The 21,218-nt window shown below is 40.3% G+C and overlaps 1 protein-coding gene across 2 annotated transcripts in view; it reads right to left on the bottom strand.

The window, feature by feature from the left end:
* The window catches only part of LOC134608186 (cathelicidin-related peptide Oh-Cath-like), a 65,168-nt gene that overhangs the window by 23,907 nt on the left and 20,043 nt on the right, over positions 1-21,218 (bottom strand). For both annotated transcript variants that reach the window (XM_063450851.1, XM_063450850.1), the window contains exons 4-5: positions 13,994-14,098; positions 7,293-7,376 (exon numbers count right to left, since the gene is read on the bottom strand). In XM_063450851.1, the coding sequence (XP_063306921.1) occupies positions 7,293-7,376; positions 13,994-14,098 (189 nt within the window). The remainder of the gene's footprint in view (positions 1-7,292; positions 7,377-13,993; positions 14,099-21,218) is intronic.

Raw genomic sequence — 21,218 nt, 5'->3', positions numbered from 1 at the left:
CTAACTTTTGTAGCTTGCGCTTAATATCTCCGTATGCTTGGCTGACAAAGGCGGAGTTAACCATTCGGGAATTGTCTGCGTCTTCCGGATTAAAGGGGGTATACAAGCGGTATGCCTCCAATAATCGGTCATAAAAGACACTGGGCGCTTCATCGCTTTTCTGGATCACCTCAACTGTCTTCGACATGTTAATGGCTTTCTTTCCTCCGGCTTTCATGCCAGCAATTATAGCGTCTCTATAGGCTCTGAGTTGAACCATATCAGCACCATTTACGTTCCAATCGGGATCGGTGTTGGGATAGTGTGTCGCGGCCCATGCTGCTGGATTGGCTTGGTTCAAAGCACGGGCTCTATCCTCTAATGCTTTAATGGCTGCTTGATTTATTCTTGTCCTTTCCTCATTGTTAAATAAAGTCATTAGTAACTGCTGGCAATCAGCCCATGTCGGATTATGCGTCTGTACTATTGAGGTGAACAGATCAGTCATAGCTTGTGGTTTCTCAGTATACGAGGAATTATGGGTCTTCCAGTTTAAAAGATCGGTTGTGGTAAATGGGACATATACGAAGACTGGGTCAGCGTGTGCCATTTGACCTGCGGCATCGATATAAGCTGACCCGGGATTCAGACGAAGAGGCATCTGATAGTGCTTTAATTGTTGGGCACCAGTCAACTGTCGGGTTTGGATGGGGCTACGTAGAGAGGCGTCAGTCATGGGTTCCGGTCGGGGAGAGATAGGGTATGGGGATGTGGGAGGTCGGTTTTGGGAAAAGGTCGTAAATAAAACACTTCGAGCCGAGCTAGATGAAGCTTGACCGGAAGTCTGAAGTGGCGCCAAATCAGGATATTCGTTTCTAATGGGGGTGGATTCTGGTTCCGGAAGGGGAGATTTAGTACGAGGGGGGGTGGATCCTGTACTGGAGGAGGAAGCGGAAGTGGATGAGGGTAATGAGGGGAGGGGTGCAGGACTTCCTGCGTTTGCGTCACTTCTTCTTAACGGAAAGTAAGGGGGCGGCAAAGGGATCTCGGACTCAGGGGGCGTGTCCAAAATGGGCCTAACACCAGTCCTAGTGGACGAGCAAGTCCTAGCTACCATGAGGCGACACTGCTCCTCGTGGCATGTCTGGAGCCATTTTGGCGAGTCATTTACGGCCTGTCTCCAACAGTCAATATAAGGAAACTGGCCGTAAAGTTCAGGCCTACCCGATACAGCCACGTGTAAGCGCTGTACCAGAGTTGGATCCAAACTGCCACGTGGCGGCCATGCCGCAACCAAAGTAGGCCACTCCCTAGTACACAAAGTGACCAAACGTACAGGAGACATCTTTACCCCAAAATCACAAACTTTGAATCCCTTTTTAAAATTCTTAACCATACATCCTAAGGGATCCGGAATCGTTGACTGCGACGCACCCATACTTAACAATGGAACGTCGTCGACAACGAATACTATACACGCGTACTATTCAACAGTCACACCCGTTTCCTCTGGCAACAGCACCACGTGGTACGGTTACCAAGTGAAACGTACACAATAACAATAAACACTCAGGGAATTCCCGTACACACACAGCTGTTACACCAGTCACTATATAATCAATATTATGCCCTTTGGCGTAACTATACAGTCACCCACGCTATAATTCTCTATATACGAATTACCCGTCTATAACACACCCCAGTAACATCGTCTTTTACAAATAGCGGTTACAGTACGGTTAGCATAGGTCAAAGCACAAGTTAAGGTCACAATACAATTATTAGTGGTTATGGTGTTAAACATGCAATGGACGACAATGATTAGTACTTATTATATAATGTCAGTAAATATACAGGGTTATGGTACCGTGCACTATAATACAGCAACACACTATTAACACTCTCGCTAGACGGCTGAGCTCGCGCTATCTAACAAGATATACACTTTACTAAAACAATCGTTAACACATTTACAATTCCCAACTAAACTATTGGCCAGTACCTTGAATGGACTACCTAAAACTATATACACCCGTTTTGGTTAGCCACACTGCCCAATCACCACATATATAGCGAGCTAGAGAACCGAATTTACACAGGCGCCTCTTAGTCGCACTATCAAAAGTCTAGTGGGTTCCAAATTTACACGCCTTCCCACTTAGCCCAGATAGGATGAGAACTAGCGAACCGAATTTACACAGGCGCCGCTTAGTCTCCCGGTCCCTCCGACCTAGCGAACGTAATATACACCCTAGAACGCTAGTCTAGACAAGACACCGGTGTCCGGCTAGGGCTATTTACACCAGGACCCCGCCTGACTAACCAAATCAAACGGTCTGACTAAAGAGCGTTCGATCGAGCGGTGCGCCTTCGCTCCTTCCCTCCGACAGAGGGGGCAGATACACAGATTCAAAACCCCTTTGGGCCTACCGCACAATCGGTATACCCCTAGTGGGTCCTGCCGTCTAAAACAGCAGTTGTCTTACCTCCTCGTTCCTGAACCTGAGTTCACACTCATCGACGGGGACACCCCAGCACTTCTCACGTAGAGGCCGATGATCTCCTGGACAACAGACCAGTGGCGCCGAGACGAAGGGAGGTCCACGCAGAAGTTCAGGGGTGCAGCCGTAGAGAACGTGGGCAAAGATAGACCGTCTCACGCCTCTGCCTCTCAGCTACCGTTGAACGATGAGCTTCCCGGCCAATGCACCAAATGATACCGGAGAAACTGACGGAAGCCAAGCACAGAGAGATGGACACAGGTTTCTTCAGGAAGGAAGAGATTCTTTATTGGATCACCGATCGGGACTCAGAGGGACTAGCGTCACCAAAATACAGCAAAGTCTGAGTACTGAATACATAGAGTACATTCCTTATATAGCACTGTAGCTCCTCCCACAATTAACTACACCCACACATACCCTTAACCTATTTAATAAATAGAGTCTAAACTCATCCATCCGGTCTAACCACGTGGCTCATCTGATACAAAGGAGAGGGACGCGTAATTCCAGTTCTTACATTCCTGCACCTGGTCAGTACAGTGATAACAGTATCTTAGCTACGTGTACTACAAACACATATACATACATATGCCTTGTGGCAATCTTAGCCTGCTAAACTTGTATTTTACTGGAATTACATCACAAAAGGTTGATCTTAAACCGAATTCCAGGGCTTTTATGGATGAAGGTTTTTTTCTACGCTGGCCTGGTCTTATAAGGGTTAAATTGTCAGCTAGTAATACAATTGAGTTACACCTACATTTAATTGATCCCCTATTTCCCATTTGTGATCCGTGCGATTCGGGCCAGGTGAAGAACTAAGCTGGTTCTGGTACTAAGCTGTCTTAGTCATGCTCTTTCTTTTCTATAGTGACTGTTACCAAGTCGGTCTCTGAGCATTCAAGCATCAACTTGTGAGCCCTTCTGTGGATTTCTAAGTTCCATTTTAGCTGTGAGTGGGGTGATAGGTGTAGTTCCTTCCTTGAGCCAATCAAGTTTTAATTCTGTTTCTCTTCCTAAGTTTATATTTTAAACTATACATATACCCGTTTTAGGATGTGTATTCCTGTCTAGTATGAAACCCAGACTTGCTGGTATTAGCAATTCACAGCTTTTTATTGTTACTTTATGTCCGCAGTGAACATTTTGTTTTCCTTGTTTCTTTTAATAACTTTCACTCACCTGGGTCAAGTATGGCCATGTTTCTCACTTCTGTGAGTTGGGCTAAGACTGGAATATTAACTTCCCGTTTGTACTCCTTTGGGAGGTTAATTGGTATGTTATCAAACCAGGTTTCAGTATTTTCATGGTGGGATTTTTCTCACCCTATTTATTGAAATACCCTGTCGTACACCACAAGGGTCTGCTGCCGAGCCCAGCAGGGCCAGGTCATTACAGGTGTCGCTGGAGTAGCTAGTCCGGACCTACGCTTTAAAATAAGCTCAAATGGCCACCATATGATTTCTTTGTTTTCATTCTGAAATGAGCTGCACCCTCTCGAATGGGGCTACTATCAGATCAAACTGACTATCAGTTTTCCGCTAGTCAGCAGGTGCTGTGCACGGAGGCTGGACTTCATAGTGTGTGTGTGTGTGTGTGTGTGTGGCTTTACAGTGAGATGGTGGCACTTGGAGGAGTCCACACATTGGGTGTAAACCAACTGTTGGTTTGATTTTATCTACTTCATACTTCAGGTCCAGAGGTGTAGAGTTTGAGATATATGCATTTTTTTATTTTATTTTTTACTTCTAAAATGTATATGCATATATGTAGGATTTAATTTAGTTGAATCCTATATTTGTTTCTGCTTATATCACATTACCCATGTGCAGAGATATCTTGCAGCTTTCCATTCATCTTTTTCAAAAGTGATTTCCAAAGATTAAGCCATGGTGTACGGTATTCGGTGTACTGCACACATTTTTATATCAGGACTGTAATAAGCTTGCTACGTTAAGTTTTTATTACACTTCTCTCTAAAATTGAGATCTGCAAAATTCTTCCAGACTTTAACGCCTCCAAATGCGTTTATTCCCTCTCATCCTAATTTTTAACCACAAACTCACAATCCACTTCTGGGTCTATTCTTTACCTATATCTGTGTTCTTACTTTTGATATTAGGGGGCTCTTACTAGGTTTAACATTTATCTTCCTAATGTTGAGAAGACCTCTACAACCTGGCCACACTAAGGGTTTAATTAGTGGTTATTTTTGTCTTATTAGCCTGCATGTTAATCACTGATAGGGATTTATATCAGTTTTTCCTATTTTCTCTTTGGTACTGGGCTATATTAATCACCCTATTTTATGGCATATATCATTTTTTTTATATATATATGTATATATTTGTCTGTATAAGTGACAAAATACACTAAACCAAACACCTTGTATGCCACCAGTGAATATATGGATAATGAGCAATTCCCCTTTTCTCTATTCTGAAAACTGGAGAGAGTATATGATTCCTCCAAATCTTGCCTAATGTCTGTATAACTGTTTATTTCCATTTATTTGCATATTTCAATGAAAAGTGTTGCATGTCACATTGGATTTGAGCTCTGGAAGAGCTGATTACTAACTGTGTGTATTTTCTTACCCCGCAGATACGAATCAGGTTGTAACTTACAGTTTAATACAGGTGGTGTTCCAGAATTACTCCAGTAGGCAGTGCCATCAGCTGGGGATGGTGTACTTTCTGGTTCAGGAGCCATAATCCACAGGCTCCTGTAGGGTGGGTTCTCTAGGTGAAATAGTTCCCGCCCTGTGTTTTTATCTTGCTATATCATCCCACTTGTTATGACTGCCGCTTGGACGTTTAGGACTCACGTAAATTTATTTTTCCTTAGTCCAAGCAGCAGTCATACTTTCCCTCCCTTTATACTATAAAAAATGAATAAATGAAGAAATAAAAGTGTAAACCTATTTCCTTCTCTCAGCTTGCTGTATACTGGGGAGCTCAGGGTGGAGATGCCCTTTATAAGGCTGGGAGGGGAGGAGACTGGGGGTGGGGACTGCATTTTGTTGTTTTAACCTTTTCAGTGCTACCTGTCCTGTTGTTTTAACCTTTCAGTGCTACCTGTTTTTCAGTGGGCAACTACTTCCCACTTGTTATGACTGACGCTTGTACTAAGGAAAAATGAATTTACGGTGAGTAAAATTTAGATTTTGCGTCACAAATAACTCTCCCAGATTCTGGATCTGCCTTGGCTACGGGAAATGTACTGAGACTGTTAAATGGCCTATTACCACCAATCAATCAATAAATCAAACTTTTGGTATAACTCTCATCAGGCTCAGCCATGAATTCCCCTGGAAAAATGCATTGTAAATAGCAGACTATGCCTGGTAAAATACTAGACAGTAATCAGTTTCCTACTGCCAAATTACTAACAATTAAGGTATAAAAACTAAACTTAAAAAAAAAAAGTAGTAAATTAAAGTACAAGGCAAAGTGTATAATCTATAAACCAAGCTCCAATCATCCTAACTAAACCAAGCACCAATCATCCTAACTAAACCAAGCACCAATCATCCTAACTAAACCAAGCATCAATCATCCTAACTAAACCAAGCTCCAATCATCCTAACTAACCAAGCTCCAATCATCCTAACTAAACCAAGCTCCAATCATCCTAACTAAACCAAGCTCCAATCATCCTAACTAACCAAGCACCACTCATCCTAACTAAACCAAACACCAATCATCCTAACTAAACCAAGCTCCAATCATCCTAACTAAACCAAGCATCAATCATCCTAACTAAACCAAGCATCAATCATCCTAACTAAACCAAACACCAATCATCCTAACTATACCAAGCACCACTCATCCTAACTAAACCAAGCACCAATCATCCTAACTAAACCAATCATCCTAACTAAACCAAGCTCCAATCATCCTAACTAACCAAGCTCCAATCATCCTAACTAAACCAAGCTCCAATCATCCTAACTAAACCAAGCTCCAATCATCCTAACTAAACCAAGCATCAATCATTCTAACTAAACCAAGCATCAATCATCCTAACTAAACCAAGCCTCAATCATCCTAACTAAACCAAACACCAATCATCCTAACTATACCAAGCACCAATCATCCTAACTAAACCAAGCTCCAATCACCCTAACTAAACCAAGCACCACTCATCCTAACTAAACCAAGCACCAATCATCCTAACTAAACCAAGCATCAATCATCCTAACTAAACCAAGCATCAATCATCCTAACTAAACCAAGCACCAATCATCCTAACTAAACCAAGCTCCAATCACCCTAACTAAACCAAGCTCCAATCATCCTAACTATACCAAGCTCCAATCATCCTAACTAAACCAAGCTCCAATCATCCTAACTAAACCAAACACCAATCATCCTAACTAAACCAAGCATCAATCATCCTAACTAAACCAAACACCAGTCATCCTAACTAAACCAAACACCAGTCATCCTAACTAAACCAAGCTCCAATCATCCTAACTAAACCAAGCACCAATCATCCTAACTAAACCAAGCATCAATCATCCTAACTAAACCAAGCTCTAATCATCCTAACTAAACCAAGCTCCAATCATCCTAACTAAACCAAGCTCCAATCATCCTAACTAAACCAAGCTCCAGTCATCCTAACTAAACCAAGCTCCAATCATCCTAACTAAACCAAGCACCAATCATCCTAACTAAACCAAACACCAATCATCCTAACTAAACCAAGCATCAATCATCCTAACTATACCAAGCATCAATCATCCTAACTAAACCAAGCTCCAATCATCCTAACTAAACTTCGTTTTATGTAACAGAAACTTACGTTTTGATACAAAGTGTCGCAGGTAACAAGAATTTTCCTGTCTCCGTCTCCAGGGAAAATGGATGCTGTGCACTGCTTTACCACCTATGTTGGAGACACAGTTATAACACAGTAAATACAAGGACAGGGCAGGGACTGAGACATGAAGAGCTTCCCAATAGGATGATTTAGGACAGGGGTGCCCAAAAGGTAGATCCACATATGTTTTAAAACTACAGCTTCCATTATGCTTTGCCGTTGTAAAGGCATTCTAAAGGCAAGCAAAGCTTTAGGGAATTGAAGTTCTACAACATCTGGGGATCTACCTTTTGGGCACCCCCTGATTTAGGGTATTTTGTTTTCCTGGTTATGTTTCCACTGTATACTTTATTTCTTTATATATTTTGTGAATATTACAAATATGGAAATTATGTAATTGAAACTGAATAAGGGGTCAGCTGGTAAACAAAATATTCAAAGAAATGCATTCTCAACAAGTACTATGTTAAAAAAAATCAAATGAAAAAACTGAAAATGAACAAAGTAAAACAAAACCAGTTTAGGGTATATTAAATGAACACTATAGAGTCAGGAATACAAATGTAATGTAAATAAACATTTAGTGTTAAAAAAAACTATTTAGGTGGCCAGCCTCCTCTTGCCCCCCATAAAAAGGTAATAAACTCACCTTTATTCCAGCACCTTGAGGGTCTGCTGGAGCTGGCTCTTGACTCCACCCCACCCCCTCCCGCCCATCCTCCTGGGCTAAGATTATCAGAATTGATGATCTAACCCAATCTAAACCAATCCAATGCTTTACTACAGGAAAACATTGGATTGGTTGTGATCGTCAATTCTGATGATCTCAGCCAAGGAAATGTGGTGGAGCAAAACACTGCACCGGCCAGTCAGCATCATGTGTCCATCAAGTTCAGCCTTCCTCACATCAGTTTTTTGCTGTTGATTCAAAAGAAGGCAAAAAAAAACAGTTTAAAACACTTCCAATTTTGCAACAAACTAGAAAAAAAAATCCTTCTGGACCCCTAGCTATTACCCTACAAATAAAAATGATATAATTGAATATTATGTTTTTGCCAGTATACATGTAGTTGCTGGATCTGTACAGATCCTGATAGAATCACTTCTTCAGACAGAGAATTCCACATTCTTTTGCCTTAGGCTAAATGTTCTTTCTTCCAGTCTAAATCTCATGACCTCGTGTCCTATGTATAGTCCTGTTTGTGAATAGATTTCCACACAATTGTTTGTATTGGCCCAGTATATATTTGTATAATGTTATTATATTCCCTCTGAGGCACAGGTTTTCTAAATTAAAGAGGTTTAAATTTGTTAACCTTTCTATTTAGCCAAATTGTTCCATTCCTTTTATTAATTTTGTAGTCCGCCTCTGCACTCTTTCTAGTGCCATCAGCAGGGCATTCTTTAATGCGGGGCAAACAGGGCAGCTGGCCCGGGCACAGTGACTTCAGGGGACCCGAAGCAGCTGCCATGTGGGCCCCGCTGCCCTCAAGAATCGCCCCCCCCCTCCTCCCATTGCCGACAGCCAGGGCCCCACACACTAAGTAGGCCCACCAGGTGGCCCATGCACTTAGGTCCACCCATTGGGCTTGTTTTTAGCAGGTGCCCGGTCACGCTCTAAAAATAGTGCGACCTGCCCCTTGCTTTTCGGCAGCCATCTGGGAGGAAGTGACAGCCGCGAGTCATTTCCTTCCATAAAGAGAGGAGTCGTGCGGGAGGGAGAAGAAGGAGGTATGTCTGTCAGTGTATGTGTGTGTGCCAGTATGCCTGTCAGTGTATGTGTGTGTCAGTATGTCTGTCAGTGTATGCATCAATATGTCTACCAGTGTATGTGTCTGTGTTCATATGTCTGACAGTATATGTGTCTGTGTATCTGTATGTGTGGGTGCATCTTTATGTGTGTATCTGTATGTTATCAGTATGTGTATCTGTAGTATCTATATGTAGTCAGTATGTATACCTGTGTGTATGAGCATCTGCATGTGTGTCAGGTTGTGTATCTGTTTGTCTGTATCTGCGTCAGATTATTTGTCTGTATCAGCAAGTGTGTCAGTGTGTATATCTGTGTATCTGTATGTGTTTCAGTGTGTATCTGAGGAGGTATGCGCCGAAACCGTGAGGGAGTGCGGCTGCTCCAACAACACACTGGACCACCAGAGAGTCCACCAGCAGCCCACCAGACCACCAGGGAGTCCACCAGCAGCCCACCGGGCCACCAGTGATTCCATAATTAAGAGCAGGCAGGAAGATATCCCTGATCTCCCTGCTAGCTCCAGGAAGGGGGCCCAAAATCTAATAGAACACCGGTGTTCTATCATATTTCCCTACGGGTAAGGGCATTTTGACGAATAGGGAAATCTGATAGGACTCCGGGGCCCCTCCTCCCCCCCACCTCATTTCTCGCTGCTACTCCTTTTGGCTATTGATGGATTCCGCAGAGCGAAGGATCAATGCTCCTTCACTGCGCATAATCCGTTGATAACTTAAATTAATAGAGGGGTGTGGGGCCCGGGCTCCCCAGGACCGCCGGGCCTGTGACAACTGTCATGGTTGCCACCACCTGTTGGCGGCCCTTTGCCATAATATCCTTCTTTAGACAGGTACCCAAAATTGCACAGCATATTCAAGATGTGGTCTTGACAGTTATTTATAAAGAGGCAAAATTATATTCTCATGCCGAGAATTAATGCCCCTATTTATACATGACAAAACCTTACTGGCCTTAGCCACTGCTGATTGACATTGCACCTTGTGGCCTAGTTTGTTGTCTGTAACAATTTCCAAATCCTTCAAAAGATTGGTTACGTTGCCTTTGAGACCGTATGGTAGCCCAGGAATAAGAATTACCCCCATGATGGCATACCAAGGTATTGCAAATGGGGAATGTCCGGTCATTTTTAGTAGCCACTTAGTCACAAACACTGGCCAAATATTTGTTTTTTGCTTTTTTCACACAAAAACAAATATGAATGCTAACTTGGCCAGTGTTTGTGACTAAGTGGCTACTACAAAAGACTGGACATACCCCACTTGCAATACCTTGGTTTGTATACTTTTGCAAATGGTTTGCCATAATGGGGTAATTCTCATTCCTGGGCTACCACACGGTCTCAAAGGTAACATTACTAATCTGGCAAATTTCAATGTAAAAAAACTAAAAAATGGAATGTGCTACATTTAACCCTGTAACTTTCCAAAACACCGTAAAAACTGTTAATGGGGGCTACTGCTGTACTTGTGAGACTTTTTTGAATCCAAATATGTGCTTTTTGTGCAGTAAAAGCTAACAGTATTATGACATTTACAGCTAAAATGTGAGGCAGAACTACAATTTTTTTTACATTTTTAAATTTCTTACATTTTTTTTTATTTTATTCATAATAAATGATGTTATATATATGAATAGTTCATGAGAAATTAAAGCCCTGTTTCTCCTTAACAAAATGATATGTGTGGGTGCACATAATATGAAAGAGGTGATTTACGGTTGAACAGACATATAGCGTAAATTCCAGTTTTTGTTTACATTTTGTTTTGATCAGAACGTGTACTATTGACTCCGTCCTGAAGGGATTAATGTCTAAACCGTTGGCAACAAAAGTGAGTACACCAGTAAGTGAAAATGTCCAAATTGGGCCCAATTAGCAATTTTCCCTCCCTGGTGTCATGTGACTCGTTAGTGTTACAAGGTCTCAGATGTGAATGGGGAGCAGGTGTGTTAAATTTGGTGTTATCGCTCTCACACTCTCTCATACTGGTCTCTGGAAGTTCAGCATGGCACCTCATGGCAAAGAACTCTCTGAGGATCTGAAAAAAAGAATAGTTGCTCTACATAAAGATGGCCTAGGCTATAAGAAGATTGCCAAGACCCTGAAAATGAGCTGCAGCAGGGTGGGCAAGACCATATAGAGGTTTCACAGGACAGGTTCACTTGACCAAAGAAGTTGAGTGCACGTGCTCAGCGTCATATCCAGAGGTTGTCTTGGGAAATAGAAGTATGAGTGCTGCCAGCATTGCTGCAGAGGTTGAAGGGGTGGGGGTACAGCCTGTCAGTGCTCAGACCATACGCCGCACACGGCATCAAATTGGTCTGCATGGCTGTCATCCCAGAAGGAAGCCTCTGCTAAAGATGATGCACAAGAAAGCCCACAAACAGTTTGCTGAAGAGAAGCAGGCGAAGGACATGGATTACTGGAACCATGTCCTGTGGTCCGATGAGACCAAGATAAACTTATTTGGTTCAGATGGTGTCAAGCGTGTATGGCGGCAACCAGGTGAGGAGTACAAAGACAAGTCTTGCCTACAGTCAAGCATGGTGGTGGGAGTGTCAAGGTTGGGGCCTGCATAAGTGCTGCTGGCACTGGGGAGCTACAGTTCATTGAGAGAACCATGAATGCCAACATGTAGAAGGCTTATCAATAAACTACAATCTTTGAGTTTGGATTACAATATTGTTGAATGGGTAAGGCAGTGGCTGAGTGACAGGCAACAGAGGGTTGTAGTCAATGGAGTATATTCGAAGCTTGGGCTTGTCACCAGTGGGGTACCTCAGGGATCTGTACTTGGACCCATTCTCTTTAATATTTTTATTAGTGATATTGCAGAAGGTCTTGATGGTAAGGTGTGTCTTTTTGCGGATGATACTAAGATATGTAAGAGGGTTGATGTTCCAGGAGGGATAAGCCAAATGGAAAATGATTTAGGTAAACTATAAAAATGGTCAGAGTTGTGGCAACTGACATTTAATGTGGATAAGTGCAAGATAATGCATCTTGGACGTAAAAACCCAAGGGCAGAGTACAGAATATTTGATAGAGTCCTAACCTCAACATCTGAGGAAAGGGATGTAGGGGTGATTATTTCTGATGACTTAAAGGTAGGCAGACAATGTAATAGAGCAGCAGGAAATGCTAGCGGAATGCTTGGTTGTATAGGGAGAAGTATTAGCAGTAGAAAGAGGGAAGTGCTCATGCCATTGTACAGAACACTGGTGAGACCTCACTTGGAGTACTGTACACAGTACTGGAGACCCTATCTTCAGAAGGATATTGATACCTTAGAGAGAGTTCAAAGAAGGGCTACTAAACTGGTTCATGGATTGCAGGATAAAACTTACCAGGAAAGGTTAAAGGATCTTAACATGTATAGCTTGGTGGAAAGACGAGACAGGGGGGATATGATAGAAACATTTAAATACATAAAGGGAATCAACACAGTAAAGGAGGAGACTATATTTAAAAGAAGAAAAACTACCACAACAAGAGGTCTTAAATTAGAGGGACAAAGGTTTAAAAATAATATCAGGAAGTATTACTTTACTGAGAGGGTAGTGGATGCATGGAATAGCCTTCCAGCTGAAGTGGTAGAGGTTAACACAGTAAAGGAGTTTAAGCATGCGTGGGGTAGGCATAAGGCTATCCTAACTATAAGATAAGGCCAGGGACTAATGAAAGTATTTAGAAAACTGGGCAGACTAGATGGGCCGAATGGTTCTTATCTGCCGTCACATTTTATGTTTCTATGTTTCTATGTACTGTGACATACTGAAGCAGAGCATGATCCCCTCCCTCCGGACACTGGGCCACAGGGCAGTATTCCAACATGATAACGACCCCAAACACACCTCCAAAACCACCACTGCCTTGCTAAAGAAGCTGAAGGTAAAGATGATGGACTGGCCAAGCATGTCTCCAGACCTGAACCCTATTGTGCATCTGTGGGGCATCCTCAAATGGAAGGTGGGGGAGCGCAAGGTCTCTAACATCCACCAGCTCCATGATGTCGTCATGGAGGAGTGGAAGAGGACTCCAGTGGAAACCTGTGAAGCTCTGGTGAACTCCATGCCCATGAGGGTTAAGACAGTGCTGGAAAATAATGGTGGCCACATAAAATATTGACACTTTGGGCCCAATTTGTAAATTTTCACTTAGGGGTGTACTCACTTTTGTTGCCGGTTTAGACATTAATGGCTGTGTGTTGAGTAATTTTGGGGGGCAGCAAATTTACACTGTTATACAGGCTGTACACTTACTACTTTATGTTGTAGCAGAGTGTAATTTCTTCAGTGTTGTCACATGAAAATATATAATAAAATATTTACAAAAATGTGAGGGGTGTACTCACTTTCATGAGATACTGTATGTGTGTACTATATGTGTGTATGTATGTGTATATTTATCATTTGGAGAACTATCTACATGGCCTGTAAATTTTTTTGTAAGTTCAGGACAAATAAACAAGTTTGACCCTTCTATTTATTAATATTATCGTTATTAAGATATTCTGCAGGGCTGCAGAATAGTTAAAAACACATACAAGAATTAATTAAAAAACTAATTTTGGCATATGGGAACAAGAGCCCTGCTTAGAAATGTTTACTTATAACAATTATCATTTCTTTTCTTCTGATTGTATTTGGGAATGTATGTTAACAATCTATTTCTATAAGTTATATTATCATTATATTCTATAATCATTTATACATAAATATGGTTTTGTTAATATTTTTGGTTTTTAGTATATTTTAAACAAGATAAGTATTTTTTTTTTAATAAAACTACTTATATCTTGAAATAGTGGATTTATCTCCACTGTTTTTTATCCCTCGTAGAATCACACCGTTTTGAGTTATTAACAGAGTTTCGGTGATTTTTAAGTGTTGATAATAAGAGCAGGTAACTTACTCCGTCCTCTTTGAAAGCACACGGCTTGTTGATGTTTTCCTCTGATTTCTTACACCGTGTCTCCTTTATTATGAAAGTGAGCTGTTGGAAGGTCGGATCTTTGTCCTATTCATGAAATAAATGAAGAATCTGGACTAGTAGGCTGAGTACGCAGGTCACATGTAATGATAAATATCCTGCTAAGTATCTAATAAATACAATAATTACATGGTTATTGTATACATACTGCACTCAGACAAAATCTACAATAACGTTATTCTAAGGTTCAGCCAGCGGCACCGATATAGCCTGAATAATCTCAATAAATGTACTGTCGCTGGTTAATTCCATCTAATAACCTGATTTATTGCCGAGACAAATGTTCAATGTTTCCTCTGAATTAGTGGTTTGAATTTATCTGTCACTCTCTTTCTATATCTGTCTGTTTATCTATCTACCTATTTGCACTCGCTACCTGTGTCATTCTCTGTATTTGTCTATTTTTCTGTGTCTTTATTTGTCTGCGTGTCTTTGTCTCTGTCTCTTCCTATTTGTCTCTGTTACTTTGTTACAGCATTAGTAGATTGTATGGTGCAGTGTATACTATAGACCAGTCACGATACTTACTATTAATGTTCCATGTTTGGTGCCATCTAGCTGGAAGATTGAGTCCTCACTGGATCCCTTGTTGTAGTAGTCAATGCAGGCCATTGCCAGGGCTGATATGTTCTGATTAGTCTCAGGAATTGTGGGTAGATAAGCAGCGGTTACCACTGAGCTCACTCCAAGTGTAAGGATAATCTTCAGAAAGCCGTCCATGGTCACTCAGTGATTCAGTCTCCAGGACATACAGCCCATGGACTGCATTTATATATCTTGCAACCGTTTTATTTTCCCCTTCCAGTTGTCGCAATATTGTTTTCTTAAGAAACAACCCACAAACAGCCAGTGCTGGGAAACATGTTTTGATCTTGAATTCTGCATTAACGCTGTCTGTGTATCTAGTTATTATTTGCTGTCTGTGTATCTAGTTATTATTTGCTGTCTGTGTATCTAGTTATTCTTTGCTGTCTCTGTATCTAGTTATTCTTTGCTGTGTCTGTGTATCTAGTTATTCTTTGCTATCTGTGTATCTAGTTATTCTTTGCTGTCTGTGTATCTAGTTATTCTTTGCTGTCTGTGTATCTAGTTATTCTTTGATGTCTTTGTATCTAGTTATTCTTTGCTGTCTCTGTATCTGGTTATTCTGTGCTGTGTCTGTATCTAGTTATTCTTTGCTGTGTCTGTGTATCTAGTTATTCTTTGCTGTCTCTGTATCTAGTTATTCTTTGCTGTCTGTGTATCTAGTTATTCTTTGCTGTCTCTGTATCTAGTTATTCTTTGCTGTGTCTGTGTATCTAGTTATTCTTTGCTGTCTCTGTATCTAGTTATTCTTAGCTGTCTGTGTATCTAGTTATTCTTTGCTGTCTGTGTGTCTAGTTATTCTTTGCTGTGTCTGTGTATCTAGTTATTCTTTGCTATCGGTGTATCTAGTTATTCTTTGCTGTCTGTGTATCTAGTTATTCTTTGCTGTCTCTGTATCTGGTTATTCTGTGCTGTCGGTCTATCTAGTTATGCTTTGCTGTCTCTGTGTCTAGTTATTCTTTGCTGTCTCTGTATCTAGTTATTCTTTGCTGTCTGTGTATCTAGTTATTCTTTGCTGTCTGTGTATCTAGTTATTCTTTGCTGTCTTTGTATCTAGTTATTCTTTGCTGTCTGTGTATCTAGTTATTCTTTGCTGTCTTTGTATCTAGTTATTCTTTGCTGTCTGTGTATCTAGTTATTCTTTGCTGTGTCTGTATCTAGTTATTATTTGCTGTCTGTGTATCTAGTTATTCTTTGCTGTGTCTGTATCTAGTTATTCTTTGCTGTCTCTGTATCTAGTTATTCTTTGCTGTCTGTGTATCTAGTTATTCTTTGCTGTCTGTGTATCTAGTTATTCTTTGCTGTGTCTGTATCTAGTTATTATTTGCTGTCTGTGTATCTAGTTATTCTTTGCTGTCTCTGTATCTAGTTATTCTTTGCTGTGTCTGTGTATCTAGTTATTCTTTGCTGTCTCTGTATCTAGTTATTCTTAGCTGTCTGTGTATCTAGTTATTCTTTGCTGTCTGTGTGTCTAGTTATTCTTTGCTGTGTCTGTGTATCTAGTTATTCTTTGCTGTCGGTGTATCTAGTTATTCTTTGCTGTCTGTGTATCTAGTTATTCTTTGCTGTCTCTGTATCTGGTTATTCTGTGCTGTCTGTCTATCTAGTTATGCTTTGCTGTCTCTGTGTCTAGTTATTCTTTGCTGTCTCTGTATCTAGTTATTCTTTGCTGTCTGTGTATCTAGTTATTCTTTGCTGTCTGTGTATCTAGTTATTCTTTGCTGTCTTTGTATCTAGTTATTCTTTGCTGTCTGTGTATCTAGTTATTCTTTGCTGTGTCTGTATCTAGTTATTCTTTGCTGTGTCTGTATCTAGTTATTATTTGCTGTCTGTGTATCTAGTTATTCTTTGCTGTGTCTGTATCTAGTTATTCTTTGCTGTCTCTGTATCTAGTTATTCTTTGCTGTCTGTGTATCTAGTTATTCTTTGCTGTCTGTGTATCTAGTTATTCTTTGCTGTGTCTGTATCTAGTTATTATTTGCTGTCTGTGTATCTAGTTATTCTTTGCTGTGTCTGTATCTAGTTATTCTTTGCTGTCTTTGTATCTAGATATTCTTTGCTGTCTGTGTATCTAGTTATTCTTTGCTGTCTTTGTATCTAGTTATTCTTTGCTGTCTGTGTATCTAGTTATTCTTTGCTGTGTCTGTATCTAGTTATTATTTGCTGTCTGTGTATCTAGTTATTCTTTGCTGTGTCTGTATCTAGTTATTCTTTGCTGTCTCTGTATCTAGTTATTCTTTGCTGTCTGTGTATCTAGTTATTCTTTGCTGTGTCTGTATCTAGTTATTATTTGCTGTCTGTGTATCTAGTTATTCTTTGCTGTGTCTGTATCTAGTTATTCTTTGCTGTCTCTGTATCTAGTTATTCTTTGCTGTCTGTGTATCTAGTTATTCTTTGCTGTGTCTGTATCTAGTTATTATTTGCTGTCTGTGTATCTAGTTATTCTTTGCTGTGTCTGTATCTAGTTATTCTTTGCTGTCTGTGTATCTAGTTATTCTTTGCTGTGTCTGTGTATCTAGTCATTCTTTGCTGTGTCTGTATCTAGTTATTCTTTGCTGTGTCTGTGTGTCTAGTTATTCTTTGCTGTGTCTGTATCTAGTTATTATTTGCTGTCTGTGTATCTAGTTATTCTTTGCTGTGTCTGTATCTAGTTATTCTTTGCTGTGTCTGTATCTAGTTATTCTTTGCTGTCTCTGTATCTAGTTATTCTTTGCTGTGTCTGTATCTAGTTATTCTTTGCTGTGTCTGTGTGTCTAGTTATTCTTTGCTGTCTGCGTATCTAGTTATTCTTTGCTGTGTCTGTATCTAGTTATTCTTTGCTGTCTCTGTATCTAGTTATTCTTTGCTGTCTCTGTATCTAGTTATTCTTTGCTGTCTGTGTATCTAGTTATTCTTTGCTGTCTGTGTATCTAGTTATTCTTTGCTGTGTCTGTATCTAGTTATTCTTTGCTGTCTGTGTATCTAGTTATTCTTTGCTGTGTCTGTGTATCTAGTTATTCTTTGCTGTCTGTGTATCTAGTTATTCTTTGCTGTGTCTGTATCTAGTTATTCTTTGCTGTGTCTGTATCTAGTTATTCTTTGCTGCCTGTGTATCTAGTTATTCTTTGCTGTCTGTGTATCTAGTTAGTCTTTGCTGTCTGTGTATCTAGTTATTCTTTGCTGTCTGTGTATCTAGTTATTCTTTGCTGTGTCTGTGTATCTAGTTATTCTTTGCTGTCTGTGTATCTAGTTATTCTTTGCTGTGTCTGTATCTAGTTATTCTTTGCTGTCTGTGTATCTAGTTAGTCTTTGCTGTCTGTGTATCTAGTTATGCTTTGCTGTGTCTGTATCTAGTTATTCTTTGCTGTCTGTGTATCTAGTTATTATTTGCTGTCTGTGTATCTAGTTATTCTTTGCTGTCTCTGTATCTAGTTATTCTTTGCTGTCTGTGTATCTAGTTATTCTTTGCTGTGTCTGTGTATCTAGTTATTCTTTGCTGTCTCTGTATCTAGTTATTCTTTGCTGTGTCTGTGTGTATCTAGTTATTCTTTGCTGTGTCTGTGTGTATCTAGTTATTCTTTGCTGTGTCTGTATCTAGCTATTCTTTGCTGTCTCTGTATCTGGTTATTCTTTGCGGTCTGTGTATCTAGTTATTCTTTGCTGTCTCTGTATCTGGTTATTCTTTGCTGTCTGTGTATCTAGTTATTCTTTGCTGTCTGTCTATCTAGTTATTCTTTTCTGTCTTTGTATCTAGTTATTCTTTGCTGTCTGTGTATCTAGTTATTCTTTGCTGTCTGTGTGTATCTAGTTATTCTTTGCTGTGTCCATGTATCTAGTTATTCTTTGCTGTGTCTGTGTATCTAGTTATTCTTTGCTTTCTGTGTGTTTAGTAACGAATATTTCCATTGTGACAAAAGTGGGACAGCAAGTAGGTAAAAATAATAACAAATGTTAAGAAAAAACAATATAAATTGTACGTGCTGCTTTTTATTTACATATTTTTGATAGTTTATTATTTATTTTTTAACATCCTTTGTTTATTGTTGTTTTTCGATCTTTTATGACTTCTAAATTTTTTTTTAAAAAACGTATCCACCATTATTAAATCATACAGTCTTTTTATATATCTATTTGCATGAGGTGAGTTAGATTACGAAACAGTTTTGATGCAAAGTTATAATGATCAGCCACAACATTAAAACCACTGATAGGTGAAGTGAATAACATTGAGTATATTGTTATAATGCCACCTCTCAAAGGATGGGATATATTAGGCTGTAAGTGAACAGTGAGTTATTGAATTTCATGTGTTGGAAGCAGGAAAAATGAGCAAGCGAAAAGATATGCGCGACTTTGACCAGGGCCAAACAGTGATAGCTAGACAAATTGGTCACAGCATCTCCAAAACGGCAAGTCTTGGTGGTGCTCCAGTATGCAGTGGTTTGTAGCTATCAAAAGTGGTGCGAGGAAGGATAACTGGTGAACTGGGGTCAGGGTCATGGGCGCCCAAGACTTTTTGATGCGCGTAGGGAGTGAAGGTGAGCCCATCTGCTCCGATCACACAGAGCTCCTGTATCTCAAATTACTGAAATGCTTAATGCTGGCCACCTTAGAAAGGTGTCAGAACTCACAGTGCAACACAGTTGTCTGAGTATGGGGCTGCGTAGTCGCAGACTGGTCAGAGTGACCATGATAACTCCTGCCAACGCAGAAAACACCTTTAATCGGGACGTGAGCATCAAAACTGGAAGTTAGAGCTGTTGAAGAAGTTTGCCCAGTCTCTCGGATCACATGTTCATTTAGATCAAGTGGATGGCCTGGTGTGTGTGCATCGTTCACTTGGGAAAGAGATGGCAGAAGGATGCACTATTGGAAGAAGGCAGACGGCAATGTTCTGCTGCGAAAATATTGGGTACTGGCATTCATGTGGATGTTACTCTGATATGCACCACCTTCACAGAGATTGTTGCAGACAACGAGCGCACCTTCATGGCCATGGCTTTCTCTGATAGCAGTGATGTATTTATGCGTAATAATTAACCCTGCCACTCTGCAAAAATTGATTAGGAATGGTTTGAGGAACATTACAAAGAGTTTAAGGTGTTGCCTTGGCCTTCAAATTCTCCAGATATCAATCTGATTGAGCATCTTTGGGATGTGCTGTAACAATAAATTCGATCTATGGAGGCCCACCTCCAGGCCCGGACTGGCCATCAGGCACACCGGGCAAATGCTTTATGTGTTTATGTGATTTTAAAAAGCTCTATTAATGCAAAATATCTCTATTTACACTGATCTTATTTTAAATATACTTTTGTATAATGGATTTCATTGCTATAAGTATGGAAACATATGTCAATGAGGTGTTCACTTGATGTCTATATTGTCATACTGTTTTTAAATTAGTACCGCATAGCACTTTAAATCAAATGTGCACTCATTGATTATTATTATAATTTATGTAGCACCTACAAATTCTGCAACACTGTACAATGGGCTATTTCTTCTACTGTGCAGCTATGCAGCTGTCTGCACTACATAAATACCAAATAATGATAATTAATTATATGCATTATAATGAGAAGCAATATGTACTTTTACACTTCTTATATTTTTGCCATTTAATAATAGTAATTATAATAATAATAATTTGATCATTAATAATCAAAGATACATGAAAAGTTCTGCCATGATATGAGCAATGATGATTATGTCTTTAAGAAGGCACGAACTATGAATGGGGCATATATAAGTGCTGCCCAGTGCTAGCACCTCTTTATCTTGAAAAATCCCGCAGTGAACGGGCGAAACACGTTGATTGGAGAGTGGTCTTCACGCATTCAAGCAAATATCATTTAGCGGTGTATAATTCTGGTGTTCCTCCTGTTCATGATTCACTCATTGCGGCTTGTTCCCAGGGGTCTGATGTGACCGAGTGTACCGACCGAGTGGTTACACTGCTAAGCTGTATATTGCGGTACCGTGTGCTTTTTGTGGTTATTGGAGACATCAACCACAGTTATTTGGTGTAAGAGTTGCCTGGATGCGTGGAGTGCCCAGGGCAGCTCGCTCCCCTATCCCTCTCACCTTCATCTCGAGGGTAGGTGGTAGTGGAGCTTGTGCCAGGCGCTGGTGCAGGTTCTTCCATAGAGTTGTTAATTTATGGCTTTGTGCAGACGTTGAGCTTCTTTAGCTTGTAAATATTAACAGAGAAAATTATCGTGTGGCCTCCTCCTCTTGCTGGGCCTTCTTTCGTACTGCGGTGGCAGCAGGTTTAAGCACGGACTCAAAATGTATTAGAACTACTCGTGCTTCAGGTGTGAGGTACGGATCTTTATCGGCTATCCCTCGAGTATGTGTCGGTGGAAGATCAAGTTAAATGCATGGTTTGTGGTATGTTTGGAGAAGGTCCTGCGGTGGGGGGGTGGATGGAGTCAATGTACTTAAATGTGTAACAGTCAGTAAATATTATGTCTATTAATTTAGTCTCTTTAAATGCCAGGGGCCTGAATTCACCCCAGAAACGTGGTCACCTATACGAATTTTTGCAAGAAAATAATGTGGATATAGCTCTGGAGTCTGG

This window comes from Pelobates fuscus, chromosome 4 (genome assembly GCF_036172605.1).
Source record: "Pelobates fuscus isolate aPelFus1 chromosome 4, aPelFus1.pri, whole genome shotgun sequence".
NCBI lineage: Eukaryota > Metazoa > Chordata > Amphibia > Anura > Pelobatidae > Pelobates > Pelobates fuscus.
This window is presented reverse-complemented; position numbering and strand designations above follow the sequence as displayed.